The sequence below is a fragment of the Glossina fuscipes genome, unplaced genomic scaffold, assembly GCF_014805625.2.
Source record: "Glossina fuscipes isolate IAEA_lab_2018 unplaced genomic scaffold, Yale_Gfus_2 112, whole genome shotgun sequence".
Classification (NCBI taxonomy): Eukaryota; Metazoa; Arthropoda; class Insecta; order Diptera; family Glossinidae; genus Glossina; species Glossina fuscipes.
Window position 1 is genome coordinate 1,869,283 of NW_023998455.1, and position 14,631 is coordinate 1,883,913.

Sequence of the window (14,631 nt, forward strand, 5' to 3'; positions counted from 1 at the left end):
GTATAACAATGTAAATACAACATAAATATACATACATATATATTTTAATTGCATATGAGAAAACATTATGAAATTGTCTGTTTCGCATGCGACACCAAAGAAAATTGTGAAGCCAAATATCCCAACTTTTTTCTAACATGGGAACAAATTGACAATGTGCTTGTGTTTTTATCGCATGGCAGAATTTTTACTGGCAATTAAAGGCGATTTGGGCAACAAACTCAACGAATCTATAGCAAAATATAGCCGATAGTCTTTGAATAAATTCATTTGTTATGCATGTATTGTGCGGCTTTGAGAATGAGCGTATATTCGTTCTCATTTGTTATGCATGTATTGTGCCGCTTTGAGAATGAGCGTATAGTATGATATATTTATTTCTGTTGTCGATTTGAGTAAAACGTGACTGACATCTATATATAGTTATTCTTTACGTTGGGGAAATTATGGAAATGGGACTGAGTGAGAACTGAGAGATATAAAAAGTTATCCAAAGCGACTAATTAACTGCGTAACAGCGTAAAAGTCGATTTAAAAATTATTGATTATAATGTTTATTTAAAAATTTATAACCGTTTCGCTACAAAAATTATATACTTATGCTGAGGATCAATTTTTTTTGCTAAGGTTTCACCCTCAAACGAAAATTTTGTGTATTCTTCGCGAAACAAAGTAACGAAACCTAATTTTTCGCCAATTCGTTGGGAAAAACGCGATGTAAAGACTGAAGTTATGACTTCCGGTCGCTGACCCTTAACATGTGCTGGGAGTTCTAAGGCTTCTTTTGAATCTTCTGCCTTCAACTTTCGCCCATAATCTAAAATGAACTCAGTCAAATGCAATGCCAAGCCCCGTCGACTGAATTCGGTTCGCGTAGAAAGAAAAATCAACTCGATAATGCAATTCACTTGCCATTCCTTGTAAACATCGTACGATGTCGTCATATGATGTATAATCTCACCAATTTTTTCCATTTTTGGTATACCGGAATTAGGTTCTGTCTCCGTAGTATGGGAAGAATTCTAATCAAGAAGAAGACGAATATAAATGAATGCTTCGAAAAACGATCGAATACTTTACCTCGATTTTATTAACACACATTGCAGCTAATTGTTGACTTGGTATATGTCGGGCAGCAAAAGATATATTGTCCTTAAGCAGGAGTCTTACAAAGTTTTCTTGTAATGCTCGTGTATCTTGGCAACCGGTTAGATTAAGAGCTATGCCTAGGTTTTCATTTTGTGAAAAGTAATTTTGAAAAAGCTTCAATAAGAAAGTAAGAGAAAGAAAATAAAAACACAAGTGAGACTAAAAATAGAATCAGAAAATTCTAAAGCATTATCACCTGATCAGATGTCCTTATCTACCTTAACTAGATTAGACAAGGAAATGCTTTTCAAATCAAAGCATTAATAATACTAAGTTTTAAATGTAATTCAATCGCGAGAAATAATATTAAAAGACAACGTATTCCTTGCTTTAATTTTGGACCCGTGAGCACGAAGGCCATTTTCCAAAAGAATAAATATAAAAAACTATATTCATATTAATGTTAATCTCGTAGCCATGTTGACAGCAGGAAATCTATTTAAAATGTTTGTGATACCCTATATAACTTGTGGTACAAGGTATATTAAGTTAATACGGACGTATGTAACATCCGGCAGGGCTTAAGACTGACCCAACTTTTATTATACCGATCGTTTCAGAATCTTTTTCTAAATCGATGTAAGCCTATCTGTCCGTGTGTCCGTCTGAAAGCACGAATACATGGACACATAGACTGATGGACAGGCAGACAGACAAGCATTTCAGCATAAGCACGATCGGTATAATAAAAGATTAGTTTATCTCAAATCGTTCTGGGTATTGCAGACACCCACACAAACTTAATAGAGCCCTATATCACAAGTAACATAAGGTGGGTATAAAAAATAATAAAAGAAAACATCGCAACGACAGCAGCAATGACCCAATGTTTTCCTATTGACTAAAAATATTATACCGTTTTTCACCTTTGTTTAAAGCTATGTATGATGTCAAGTTTTACGGCATATTATTTACTTTGGAGATAAGACATTTTTAGCTTTACGTTAATTTTGAAAACGTTCGTAGACCATAGTATGAAGTGCATACGTAAGTGTAAGCAAAGGGCACTGACTTTAAGAAAATTGAGCAATAAACGTTTAATTTTTATAAATACAATCATGAGCGAGTAAAACATTAATTACCTCCACGGCCGCATCATATAAATCCTCTGTTATCTTAACAATTTCGAACTCTCCTGCAATTGAAAGCAAGGAAAGAAATAATTTCCTTTTTTTTTATTTTTGTTTTTGTAATGTAAATAAATACCGTTACAAATCAGCTTTAAACAACGTTCGGACATTTTAATGAAATAATTTTCCAAAAAAAAGTTCTCCCGATCAGTGCTAATAATGATAGCGAAAGCGACTGATTTTACATCTTACTGCAACAGGACGAAAATATGAAATTAACTTTTGTGTTTGCTTGCACTTGTCGCGTCTTATCTATTTTTGTAAGTACAATTAAAAAAATGTATATTGAGTCCGTCGTTCCGTTCGTAACAATTGCATATAATGGTCGACGAAGGACGGAGGATTATTAATGAAGATCACAGGCTTTTTGGTTCGATTTAATCACTTTCATGTAGACGTTCGTCCGTCCGTCTATTGCAGGGAAGCTTCAGACTAATCGTCTTTATGCGCCTATTCAGTCATAAATCTGATCGTCAATTCATCCAAAGTTTTGTTAAGTTCACGCGTCCTTGCGATAATTGAAGGACCTACAGCTGAAATTGTGTGGTGGTGGTGGGTGTGATTCGCCCGTAATGTTTAAAACTTGTACTTTGCGGACCGTATAAGATGTCTATCTGCATGGTCTATGCAGATCATCGTACTGATATCTGTCTACGCAATAGAATAGTTTAGTCCTGGTAAAATATACAGATTGGGTAATAAAAAATTCTTCCTATCACTTATCAAAATGTTGCCCCCGAAGACGTTTTCAATTTGAAAATTGCCTTGAGAAAGAAACAAGTTTTTTTTGATGGAACTTTGATTTAAGGAAGAAGTACTCATTTTTCCCCCAAAGAAGAAGTAAAGAAAATGAACGTTTTCTTGAACACGATCGTAATACGAAAGCCTTGGCACATGGTTTTCTCTACTCTAAGTCTAATAGAGTGATGGGCACCAAAAATTCGTCTTAAGGTGTAGGTGAAGTTATTTTATCTACTTTTTAGACTACTTGAAAAGTTCGTGGAACGTCACATGTACTAAAGAAAATGAATTACATAAAAGTTTTCCACTTTATGAGATTGCAAAACAAGGCGACTATGAATTCATTAATACGAACAAAAATGGCGTCATAGGATTATCGAATTAAGATAAAAAAGGACAGAAATTATATAAAGATTAAATTACTTGAAAAGAAAAAAGAAAGAAAAGAAGACTTCAAATGATATTGATCCCTTCTCTTCTGCAAATGCACAATCGAGCAGCAATTCGAAAACGTTTCCAATATTTTAAAGAAAACTTCAGACTCGCTATACCTGCAGCAAAATGAAAAAACCGTCACGCCTACTCAATTATAAAAAGTATGGAAATTTAATTTTTGTGTTTTTTTTGTTAAAGATAGTAGCCACAGTCTAATCCATCCTTATTAGTTACGTGTACATATATGATAAGGTAACACTAAGTGAAACTGTTAAAGCCTTCAAGCTAACAATTAAACATATTTCGGATAAAGAAAGTTCGTCTATGCTTGTAATCGAAATCAATTAAGCGACATCCAAAGGATTCTCTTTAAATGCTAACAGAATAATATTATTTAAGTCCTCTGATTCGAATGAATCATAAATGGGCAATAACTTCACCATATGGCAAAGGAAACAATTTGTAAAAGTAATACTCTAGCATTGGTTTAGTGAAAGAAGTGGATTAGCCTTTAGAAAACTATTTTGCGGATGGTATCCATAGGTTGAAGAATAGCGAAATATTGCTGAAAATAAAATAATTATTTCAATTTATAATTTTTACCGTAATATTTGAGGTCTGGGAATTTTTCAATTCGTTTACAATTTTTTTCATAAAATTTTTTGTTTACATTGAATCTTTACATCAAAGTGTGTGTTCGCATTCTTATCAACCAACATATGCTGACTCGTTGTTATACGACACTTACGATTCTCATATGCACGTATGAGTAAGACTGTACGCCTGCATGCCTTAGTTAATAAAAAACGTAAGAACACTAATGTTGGCCATGGCCCAACATTAAATACCCCACATTATCCTTCCCTTATCCATAAATACAATTTTCAAAATGAAGCCTTTTATGAGAAGCGGTCAAGGAATTGGTTCGCTCCGAACTATTTTGGGTCAAAACAAGATTAATGTAGGTTGAACAAAAAAAACAAAGCAGGCTGACGGAGAGACAAGCTTAGATCGATTCGGAAATAAATTATATCTTTCTACTATATAAAGGTTCGGCTTTCGTAGGAAAAACTAACAAAAAACTACCCCAGTTGATCCAAAATTTCATACCAATTTACCATTTAGTCCAAATATTAATACAGGGTGAGTTTTGTTGAAAAATCTTGAAAATTCCTATTTGTTTGCCTATTTCCAAATTGGGCATTATACGGGGAGTGGTTGAAAAAGTGGACCGATCTAAACCATTTTCAATAGCGTTCGTCCATGGGACAAAACACATCAATGTATCCCAAAAATTTCCACTTGTGGCTTGAACACAAATTTGCACGGATAGGGATCAGACGGACAGATGGACAGACAGGCTAACGTCAAGAAATGATTGTGTACCCATCGCCAGAATAATAGCTAAGTCTGTCTCAATTCCTTCTGTGTGTTACATAAATTCGCATAAACTTTATACACCCTTGTACCGCAACTAGCGTAGAGCATAATGAAGAAGTTATTTTACGAACCTGCCAGAAGATGAAGGTGTGCTACCTTAAGTAGCAACAACTACACGTTCACTAATTCTTAAAAAGTCCTAATTCATCTACCCAACTATTTATATATATATATGTATGGGTATACGTATCGCCTATTACAAACATTTCCTGGAATCTGGAATGTAAAAATGCGAGTGGATGATGAGAACGACTTGAGATTCCGAATCACTTTCTGAGGCCTTTCTGTCCGTCCGTCCGCCTGCGCGGCTTGTACGCTTATATTCAACCTATAGCTCATGGTTTTTTTTTTAATATTTTGATGAAATTTTGACACCCCGACATGTTTTAGTCCAATGACGAGCGCTATTGGAAATGGTTCAGATCGGTGTGCTTTATCCGCCACTTTCCATACCACGCCCTATTTACGAAAAGACATTGGGTGAATAACGAAATCGAAGTTACCGTAAAATCTTATACTTTAAGACTTGGTTTCGACATAAGGTCCGCGTTATCTTGATTTTTCTTACTCTACATCACTTGTGGCATATTAAGTTTGTGCGAGCGTACGTAACAACCAGAAAGGCTTCAGGTAAATCCATCTTTCATTGCAACGATCGATTCAGAATTAATTCTGAGCTAAGTTTAACTAAGTTTAACGCTATTGAAAATGGTTCGGATCGATTCACCTTTTTAACCAAAAATAGCCAATTTTCAACATTTATCAACAGAACTCACTGTGTATCAATACTTCAATAATCTAATTTGGTATGAAAAATTTATTCGGTTGAGCAGAGTTTTTGAACCTCATCTCATGCAACCGTTTCTCCGAGAAGGTAACATTTTCAATATTTCATGGTGAAAATTGTTTCACAATTGATAAAGAGATCAACCTTACCGAAATGGGACTATATACATCTATTTTTTAGGTTCCACAGCGTATAACGATTTTTAGGAAGTGTGAATCCTTACACGCTATAAAGTCCTTATTGTTACTGTTTCTTGATGAAAAATTTTTAACTATAGTGAATTGAAGTGCATGGGTCGATTTCTTGAATCCGACTCCGTTCAAGATTTCTCATGAACAGTAAACATTTGAAAAAGAGGTTTAATTTTTAATATTTTTTTAACAATTTACCAAAGAAATGGACAACAGGGCATTTGGATCGTGCAGGTCTATTTTTTGGAGCCCAATATCTATAGAAGCTATCGCGAGAAGCAAGCCCTTATACGGAGGGGAATGCACTTTCTAATTTCCTATGACGTAAACTGAAAAATAATAACATTTTTGGAAGCAAATAAAGTTTGCTAAATTTGAATCATGTCATGTGATGTTTTAAGAAGCCTCCAGCATGTAGACTTTCGTGAAAATTATGCTTTTGCATGAAAATAATATGTAATGTTCAATGTATTATCGAAACGGATAAATAAATTTACTAACTGAAGTGTTGTAGGATATCTGACGGTCGGCTTTGCCCGACTATAATGTATTTGTTTATTTTTTTTAATTTCTCTTAACTGAAATCAAACAGATTTGCATTTTTATTAATATTTTGCTGCCACGCACACACATACACACACATACGCAAACATATATAGATGAAAGCAAATTGTTTTCTTATACAAAATAAATCACATGTTGACAGCAATCATGCATGGAATCAATTCGTTCATTAAATGCTTTACCGTTAAAATGAAATTTTGTATAAGGTACGGTATTAAGCAAACGAAAACCGAGAGATTGACCAATTCTTTGCGAATATCTCGAAGTGAATAGAGCGGTGACTGCCTGAGGTTTAGGAAAATTCTCTATAGATTTTATATCTTCATTGCCTTTAGAAAGATGTCGAGTTAATTCGATAGCTGCGGCTGTTAAAGCGCGACCAATACCACGCTTCTGCCAAGTGGGTAAAATAGCCAAAAACATCAATTCGCAAACACTGGTCAAATCGAATTTCTTAAAGACATCCTGCTCCGAGTCAACCGTAATCATAAAATCCATTAAAGCTTGAGCCTGAGATGTATGCGTTGACTTATTTCGAAACTTTACAAAAAATGGCTCCTCTTCACTCTCAGTAGAGGAAAACTGAAAAAATTAAAGAGAGTGGAAGAGAAAGTAAAAGTTATCATAAAAATGAAAGATCAAACGTGCTTCGAAAATATTTACCTGAATTTTATTAAAGCTCACGCCTACGAGAGTATCGGTACACTTTTCTATAGCTACCAAAGAAACACCGTCCTGGGCAGTTAAGCGACATAATTCTCTTAATTCCTTACGTGCATTCACATTTTGGGGTAAATTAATTTCAGTAGCTATCGATACCGATTCCATAAGAAAAAATGAATTATTTAAGACCTAGAAAATATTAAGAAAACAAAACGTTTGTTATGGGGGCAAATATATTTCGGAAATTGCTACCTGCAGGTTGAACAAAAGAAAACAAGGCAGACAGACAAACTTAAAAGGTGGGTTTATCTTAAATCTGGTGTTCGTTACGTACGTCCCCACAGGCTAATAAACTAAGGCAACCATGTACGTTGTTGTATCGAAACCAAATATTAGTATGTAAGATTTTACGCGAGTTTAAATTTCTTCCCGAACATATATATAAATAAAAAAATAAGTTAAATTTAGGTATTTTATAAAAAGACAAGCTAAAGATCTATAATGAGCGCGGCCCACCATTAAATGCCCTGCTCTGTCCTACGATTATTCGCATAAAGACTTTTCGTAGTAAGGCGTTATATGGGAAATGGGGGAAGAAGTGAACCGATTCGAACCATTTTCAATAGTGCCCGTCGTTTGGCTGAAACACGTCGGCTTACCAAATCTCGTCAAAGTGTCTAAAACACTGTGACATATAGGGTGAACAAAAGACGACAAGATCGACAGCTACACTGGTGGACAGGCAAGCTTCGATTAGTTCTTCAGCTTATCAGATTTCATCAAAATATCTCAAAAACTGCTACCTGTAAGTTGAGCAGAAGAAAACAAAACGGACAAATGGACGGACAAACGGATGGACAGTTGAGCTTACATTGATTCATAAAATAATTCAGCACAGATTAGCGTAATAAAAAGTCGAACTATTTCAAGTCCTATTGCTAACATCCGCTCGACTTTAATATAACTTTTTACCATACAAGTGGTGTAGGGTATATATGTAAATAAATGAATAAATGCAAAGAAGAAAAAAAATTGTATTGCACAACACTTATTACTTACATCTAAGGATGCCTCTAATTTATCTTCAGTTAAAGATCTGATCTCAATTTCACCCAATAAAGCTTAGCACATAAAAAAAAGAATTATTTTTTTTAAGTATATATTTAATGCAACATTTAATTACCATGGAATGAAAGTTTTCCAATTTTATCGTTATTCATTATTATATTTCTTTTTTATTTTATTTTATTTTTTTTTTTTTCAATCTCTAGTTCTTAATAAACTCAAGCGCTAGTTGATAAGGTATGAATTATTCTGAACAATATTTTACTTTTATTTGCGCTTTCGGATAATACGAAAAGCTGCTGCCACAACAACAACAACAACAGTGAATTTATTCATAAATACAGGGTATGTCAAGAAAATTTACTAAGATCGCATACACATAAGCATTTAAGATCCGCTTAAAGCGATTATTATGGTTGTAAAAAGCTTCCAGTTTCCTGCGATCCGTTCCATTCTCGAGAGAATTTGAAGAAACTTCCTTGCTTTTTAATACGAACTTAAAAATAGTCAAATGTTAAGAAAGCGTCAACAAACCGATATCTATACACTTCATATCTATGGAGTTACCCAAGTGATTTTTCATATCCTCGAAACAGTTGTTATAGTCGATTTCCGGCGTGGCTTTCCAAGCTCTGTGCAATTCACCTTGTGTCTCTTCAATCGAATCGAAATATTGTCTCCCGGCGTGGGTCTTTTGAGTTTACGAAATAGCCAGAAGTCAGTTGGGGCTAAATTAGGTCAATACGGCCATTAGAGCACAACGTAGGTTGAATTTTTCATAAAATTGTCTCGAAGAACCAATTCAGAAATTTACTGTCCTTGGCATCCATCGAGATTTGATGCCACCAAATGAACCCAAAAATAACTGGAATATATGTAACGGTCTTCATTTTTGATCATAATTTTTCCAAAGTTAGACTAAATTTCAACAAACGTCTTTCAAAATGCCTATGTAGTTTATTTTAAACGCCTATGTAATGATGGACATTACATAACCTAACTTTTCGAATTCTTGATCATTTTCTTAATGTGCTCAAAATCAATACCTTGGTCCAGATTTTGTTTTTTTTTTTCTTTCATTAGGGAACAGAAGATTGACGCAGCATTTGGCGGGGTGAACTGAAGTCATGCAAGCCTGGGCAATTCATGCAAAGATTGCTGAGTGGAAAGCCCATGCGCTACTTAACCGAATGTCATGATGCTTTGCAATAACTAGTAATGTTCCACTTTGGTGTAGCTTTAAAAAAGATATATCAAAAAGTTTATCATTTCTCTATCAACCGTAGGCCGCATTCTTAACTTGACAATATATTGCTGTTTGTACCGTATCCGCATAGATGTTTTTACTAAAGCACTTACTATATCAAGGGATAGGACAAGGCTAGGCCATGTATGAGTTCTACGTTAAGAAAAAGAATGCTCATGCAAGTCAAACCATGTACAAGAGAGCTTTCGCTCTAGATTATACTATTTCTGTCCTTCCTTACCTATGACCTTTCTAAAACCTTCATTACTGTACCGCATCACTGCACCTATATGCATCATCCTTTGAGTGAGTAGCTAGGTCAATGAAAACCAAGTAAAGTGATAAGGCTTTTTTGTCTTTTCAAGCTTCTCAGCTTAGGACAAATAAAGATTTTACTTTCTTAAAATAGATTGTTCGGTATTCCTTTCTAAACGATTAAGGATCGGATCGATGTACGTTCCTTGGACCTTGTATAGTCGAAGAGTTTTTATGGATTTGCACAGAAAATCATCCATTCCTGTGCTCATGAAAACAAATTTTATTTATCTGATGATAGTTTTAATTGCGTGTGAAATCATTATCACATCTTTTCCTAATTATTTGGTCACCAATATCCAACGAATGGTTGAGCTACCTCAGAGATAAGCTCGCGGGACTGACAAGTCGGTGGTCGTGGTAGAATATGGTCAATCAGGACAGTTTGTATAGCAACTATTTACTTGTAGAATTACACAGACTTGTGTTCACTTATTGATAGGGTGTGTACGTTTTGACCAGGCTTCTATGGGTTCAGTTCACACCGCCAAGTGATCTGTCAATCTTCTGTTTTCTAATGAAAGAAAAAGGAAACAATTTCTGGACAAAGTTATTATTGATTTTAGGCACATTAAGAAAATTGTCAAAAAATAGAAAGGTTAGGTTATGTAACTTCCATCGTCTATCCTATTCTAACCTACACGTTTAAAACTAACTATTCATGCTTTTAGTTAGACATTTCTTGAAATATAATCTAAGTTTGGAAAGCATATATATGCCATCGCGCATTAAATTAAATTAGCCCTTCGATCAATATTTAATACTTACGTATAGCATTAAATATCTAACATTTTATTTTTGAACACCCTGTACCGTTTCGAAGATCTTAATAAAAGCTCTCTTACGCAAACAATAATAATCTTACTTGGCTATGCAAGGAGTAAAGAGCAATGCATTTTGCTATAATTTTAAAATTATCATTACCAGCAACGCATTATTATAATTTGGAGCCATCACGAACTTATATTTGGATTTTCATATAAAAAATAATTTGAGCGAAAATAACATGCCCTTCAAAGCAACTATATAAAAAAATATAAGCCCTTCTCCCTTCCCTTGATAAACAATGAAATCAATACCGTTACTGTATTATTTTATTAACGCTCTAGTAGAGCAAAAGAGCACATATAATCAATTTTTTTCTCTTCTCTATCTGATGTCTCGTCTTCTTTAAACGTTTAGCCTTCTCCAAAAATAGCGTAAGAGATTTTCGGTTAAATTACGAAGCTTCAGCAATCCCTTTAAATATATGTACTCTTAAGCAGCATCAAATTCTGAATCGATTTAATCATGCTCATCCGTCTATCTGTATATCTGTCGGGCTATATAGTGTCTATGGAAAACATTTTCTGGGTCGGCCGTTTGGCCAAAACGGTACAAGGATACGCCTATAGAGCTACGTAAATTGAGAACACCTCTCATTTTCAACAGAAATAAAAAATTGGTTTCCCACTCGGTACTCATAGACTACAGCAAGTAAAACTACAAAAATTTGAGCATATATTCTATGAGGGATGCTAAAAAATTGGCCACGCCTACCCAATATTATAGGATATCAGAATTTAACACGGAGAACCAAGCCTCAATATCCGCATAAAGTGCAACAATTCTTGACAAAGCTCTTTCTAATTAGGAATGTACCTAAACATGTCCGTCTGTTCGTCTGCCCATTTGGCCTTCTGTTAGTCCGTCCATCTGAATATCTGCGGTAGGCTTTCTGCCTTTCGCAAAAGAGAAACTACCACCTACAAATTTGCAAAGGAGTTTGAAAATGGCCTAAAACGGTCAAACATCACGCCTACATCCACGCGTCTGCACAAACAAAACTGAGAATAGCTTTCCTGGGTCTTTATTCGTTACTCATAAATTACAACAGTTTTCTGAAAACAGAAAAAAACAATCAGCCATGCCCAGCCAATATTACGAAATATGCAAATTTACATGTTTCCTTTTTTGTAATCTTTTATGGGATAACCGTGAAGGATATAAAAGATTCTGCCGCAGCCGAATATGATTTTCTTGCCAGTTAAATTAAGAATATACCCTTATTTTTAAAAAAATTAAATCAAGAAACAACGATTCTTAGTTTCACACTGCATATATATGTGGGGATTTGTAATTTTTCCCATACGGAAAGATTTCTATAATAATTGTCGCCGGGGTACACCTTAGCAGGTACTCCAGTCATTTTGAAGGTTATATGTCCGTCAGTCAAGTCATTACGAAGGTTGTTCGAGGTCAAATTGATATTGCCAATCGTTTGATTGATCACATTCAAAGCGGTTTATTTTTTACGGTTTTAAGGTATTCAAGAGGATTATCGTTTAATTTCCCGTTTGCATCTCTGCTCTAAGTCGAAATGATATTGCGAATTGGTTAATTGATTAATTCGAAGCGTATCAGCTGGCTTATTTCGAATGTGATATTATCCTTGCGTAGTGCTTATAATTTGCAAATCGTTTCAGTGAGGATTAACCGCCTACACCTTATTATAAAATAATATGAACAAGTAAAAAAATTTTATTTTCGCTAAATACATAGAAATAACTTGTAGCTACTTATGTAGGACGTGCAATTAGAAAGAATTATCATTTTTTAGAAAATAGGGTAAAGAATTATCATTTTTTAGAAAATAGGGTAAAGAATTATCATTTTTTAGAAAATAGGGTGAAGAATTATCATTTTTTTGAAAATAGGGTAAAGAATTATCATTTTTTAGAAAATTATATAGCAACATAGCAAAACAACAACGAATTTTGACAAATTATGGCTAATTCTTTCAAATTCTAGATCATTTGAGTCCTTTTTTTATTTTAAGTTCCAAGTTGTAAGCAATCGATCTTAATTAAAGACGCTTATCAACACTAATTTCGAAAACGGCTGTTTTGCTTTCATTTTATTTTTATTAAACAATTTACAATAAAAAAGTTGTGAAATTTTATTTATATTGAACCAATCTATTCCATATTAGTAAAAATTTATTTAATAAAGTATCAGTTATATATGTTTATTCAAAAAAATATTGATATAAATGAATTAAGAATTTAGAACGAAACAAGCTAATTTTTGTGACCTTAAAAAGCTCAAGGATTTTTAAAAGGAAACTTTCTTACTATGACAACAAAATATAAATAAAAAAAAAACAATATTAAACATAAGGGCCGAAAATTTCATGGAGAAAATAAAATGAATTTTATATTTGGAATTATATTCGAAAAACTTTTCCCTTTTATTTGCAAATATATGCGACCATTTATGAAATGGTTTTTGCATACTTTTACGCGCCTATGTGAATTACAACGAATATGTTACGGAGCTCAGCCGGGAGCACGTCGAACCAAACAAGTGGAATGGTCTTTGGAATCCTCCAACCAACCTGATATTAAACAATTGATACGGGAATTGAATGAAGCTGTTGAATACTGCAGTGAAGACGAATTAAAAAGCTTAACATTAAAAGCAGTAAGCGTTGTGCAACGTGTTAAGCGTATCAAGCCAAGCATACATCCAGATTTTGCTCCATTGTTTGGGGTAACGGTCTATCAAATTTGGAGCTATAAACGTTTAATGCATCAAGTAGAACGCTTACGTTCCGAACAATACAATGCAGAAAATATAGAACATGAGGAAAAACTAATGGAATTATGGAGACATTTAATGCCGGATGAGCCTTTAACAGAAAGAGTTTCTAAACAATGGCAAGAAATTGGTTTTCAGGTAATTAAAAATATTATTAATTATTCATATTATAATTATTTTATTTTCTATTCGAAGGGTGAAGATCCCAAAACAGATTTCCGTGGTATGGGTTTATTAGGATTGGAAAACCTGTTGTATTTTTCACGTGAATATAAAGAGGCTGCCCAGCATGTTCTATTACATTCTAGGCATCCTACTTTAGGTTACACGTTTGCAATTGTTGGAATTAATTTAACGGCAATGGCTTATCTTTTTCTGAAGTCCGGAGATGCCAAAGCCCATTTCTATAATGTTGCTCAGAATGCGAAACGTGCTTGCTCATTAGAACATTTTCATAAATTCTATTGTTACTTATTATTTGAATTTGATCGTTTTTGGTTAGAATCGGAACCAACTAATATTATGGATTTTCGTGAGATTTATCAAACTTTTGAGATTAGCATATTGGAAGCTTTACATAAAGATAGCAATGTGTTCAAAACAAATTTAGTTATAGAAAAAGTTTAATAAATACATTCTATGGCTTCTTTTCCATTTGAGGTATTTTAACAGCAATTTTGTACTAAGATAGTTTATATTAGTTTTAAAATTTATTATTAGAAAAATATAAATATATATTTATTGTTAAGTAAAAACGTTAATTTTTCATCTTTTATATCATCTAAAATGAATATAAGTGATTGCGGGATATCTCCTCATATTTTCTATTAAATATCCAAATAAGTTTTTTTATTAAATTTTCTTGATTCCTGCAAATCTCATTTTGGAATTTTTCACAGTTTTCGTAATAATTTAAAGCAATCAAACATATTCAAAGAAAAAACAGCTCTTCCGATTGGAAACTCTTTGTACTAACATCTCTGGTTTTAATGAATGCTAATAAAATATCTTGTTTATAGTTCATAGTTTGTTAGTAAGAAATACAAGGACGAGGGTAATAAAATTTCGCTAAGCAAAAGAGGTTTGTTGTTGAGAAACTCTCATGCCTACTTTGACACGAATTCGTTGTTTTATAAATCTTGCTTTCACGAACTAGACTTCAACATTAAATGTGCACTTTGCAACACTATTTTGATTATAGTTAAGCTTTTAATAAGTGTTTCGTGTCTGACATAAAGTTTAGTTAAATAAAATCGAATAATTTAAAAAAAAAATTACAAAGCATTTTTTACAAAAAAGTAGCTTAAATCTGTTAAAAAAAAAAAT

At 33.5% G+C, this 14,631-nt stretch overlaps 3 protein-coding genes across 3 annotated transcripts; 1 reads left to right on the top strand and 2 right to left on the bottom strand.

The window, feature by feature from the left end:
* Positions 1-566: 566 nt before the first annotated feature.
* On the bottom strand, positions 567-2,418 carry LOC119639240. Its single transcript, XM_038036523.1, has 4 exons — positions 2,356-2,418; positions 2,232-2,284; positions 1,081-1,263; positions 567-1,022 (listed from the first exon to the last, which is right to left on the bottom strand). The coding sequence occupies exons 1-4, from the start codon at positions 2,387-2,389 to the stop codon at positions 567-569; spliced, it is 726 nt and encodes a 241-aa protein (XP_037892451.1). The 5' UTR covers positions 2,390-2,418.
* A 4,096-nt stretch (positions 2,419-6,514) lies between these two features.
* LOC119639491 lies at positions 6,515-8,320 on the bottom strand. The gene is made up of 4 exons (XM_038036901.1): positions 8,284-8,320; positions 8,160-8,221; positions 7,101-7,289; positions 6,515-7,019 (listed from the first exon to the last, which is right to left on the bottom strand). The coding sequence occupies exons 1-4, from the start codon at positions 8,318-8,320 to the stop codon at positions 6,552-6,554; spliced, it is 756 nt and encodes a 251-aa protein (XP_037892829.1). The 3' UTR covers positions 6,515-6,551.
* A 4,380-nt stretch (positions 8,321-12,700) lies between these two features.
* On the top strand, positions 12,701-14,027 carry LOC119639470 (ELMO domain-containing protein 2). The gene is made up of 2 exons (XM_038036870.1): positions 12,701-13,443; positions 13,501-14,027. The coding sequence occupies exons 1-2, from the start codon at positions 12,913-12,915 to the stop codon at positions 13,930-13,932; spliced, it is 963 nt and encodes a 320-aa protein (XP_037892798.1). The 5' UTR covers positions 12,701-12,912; the 3' UTR covers positions 13,933-14,027.
* The last annotated feature ends 604 nt before the right edge of the window (positions 14,028-14,631 follow it).

Excerpts from the sequence above, each read along its gene's own strand:
- LOC119639470 (XM_038036870.1), top strand. The coding sequence starts at position 12,913 with ATGAATTTTATATTTGGAATTATATTCGAAAAACTTTTCCCTTTTATT. Across the intron at positions 13,444-13,500 it reads GGCAAGAAATTGGTTTTCAG|GGTGAAGATCCCAAAACAGA; the intron begins GTAATTAAAAAT and ends TTCTATTCGAAG.
- LOC119639240 (XM_038036523.1), bottom strand. The coding sequence starts at position 2,389 with ATGTCCGAACGTTGTTTAAAGCTGATTTGTAACG. Across the intron at positions 1,264-2,231 it reads TATATGATGCGGCCGTGGAG|CTTTTTCAAAATTACTTTTC; the intron begins GTAATTAATGTT and ends TTCTTATTGAAG. Across the intron at positions 1,023-1,080 it reads TGTGTGTTAATAAAATCGAG|AATTCTTCCCATACTACGGA; the intron begins GTAAAGTATTCG and ends CTTCTTGATTAG.
- LOC119639491 (XM_038036901.1), bottom strand. The coding sequence starts at position 8,320 with ATGAATAACGATAAAATTGGAAAACTTTCATTCCATG. Across the intron at positions 8,222-8,283 it reads TGGAAAACTTTCATTCCATG|CTTTATTGGGTGAAATTGAG; the intron begins GTAATTAAATGT and ends TTATGTGCTAAG. Across the intron at positions 7,290-8,159 it reads AATTAGAGGCATCCTTAGAT|GTCTTAAATAATTCATTTTT; the intron begins GTAAGTAATAAG and ends AATATTTTCTAG.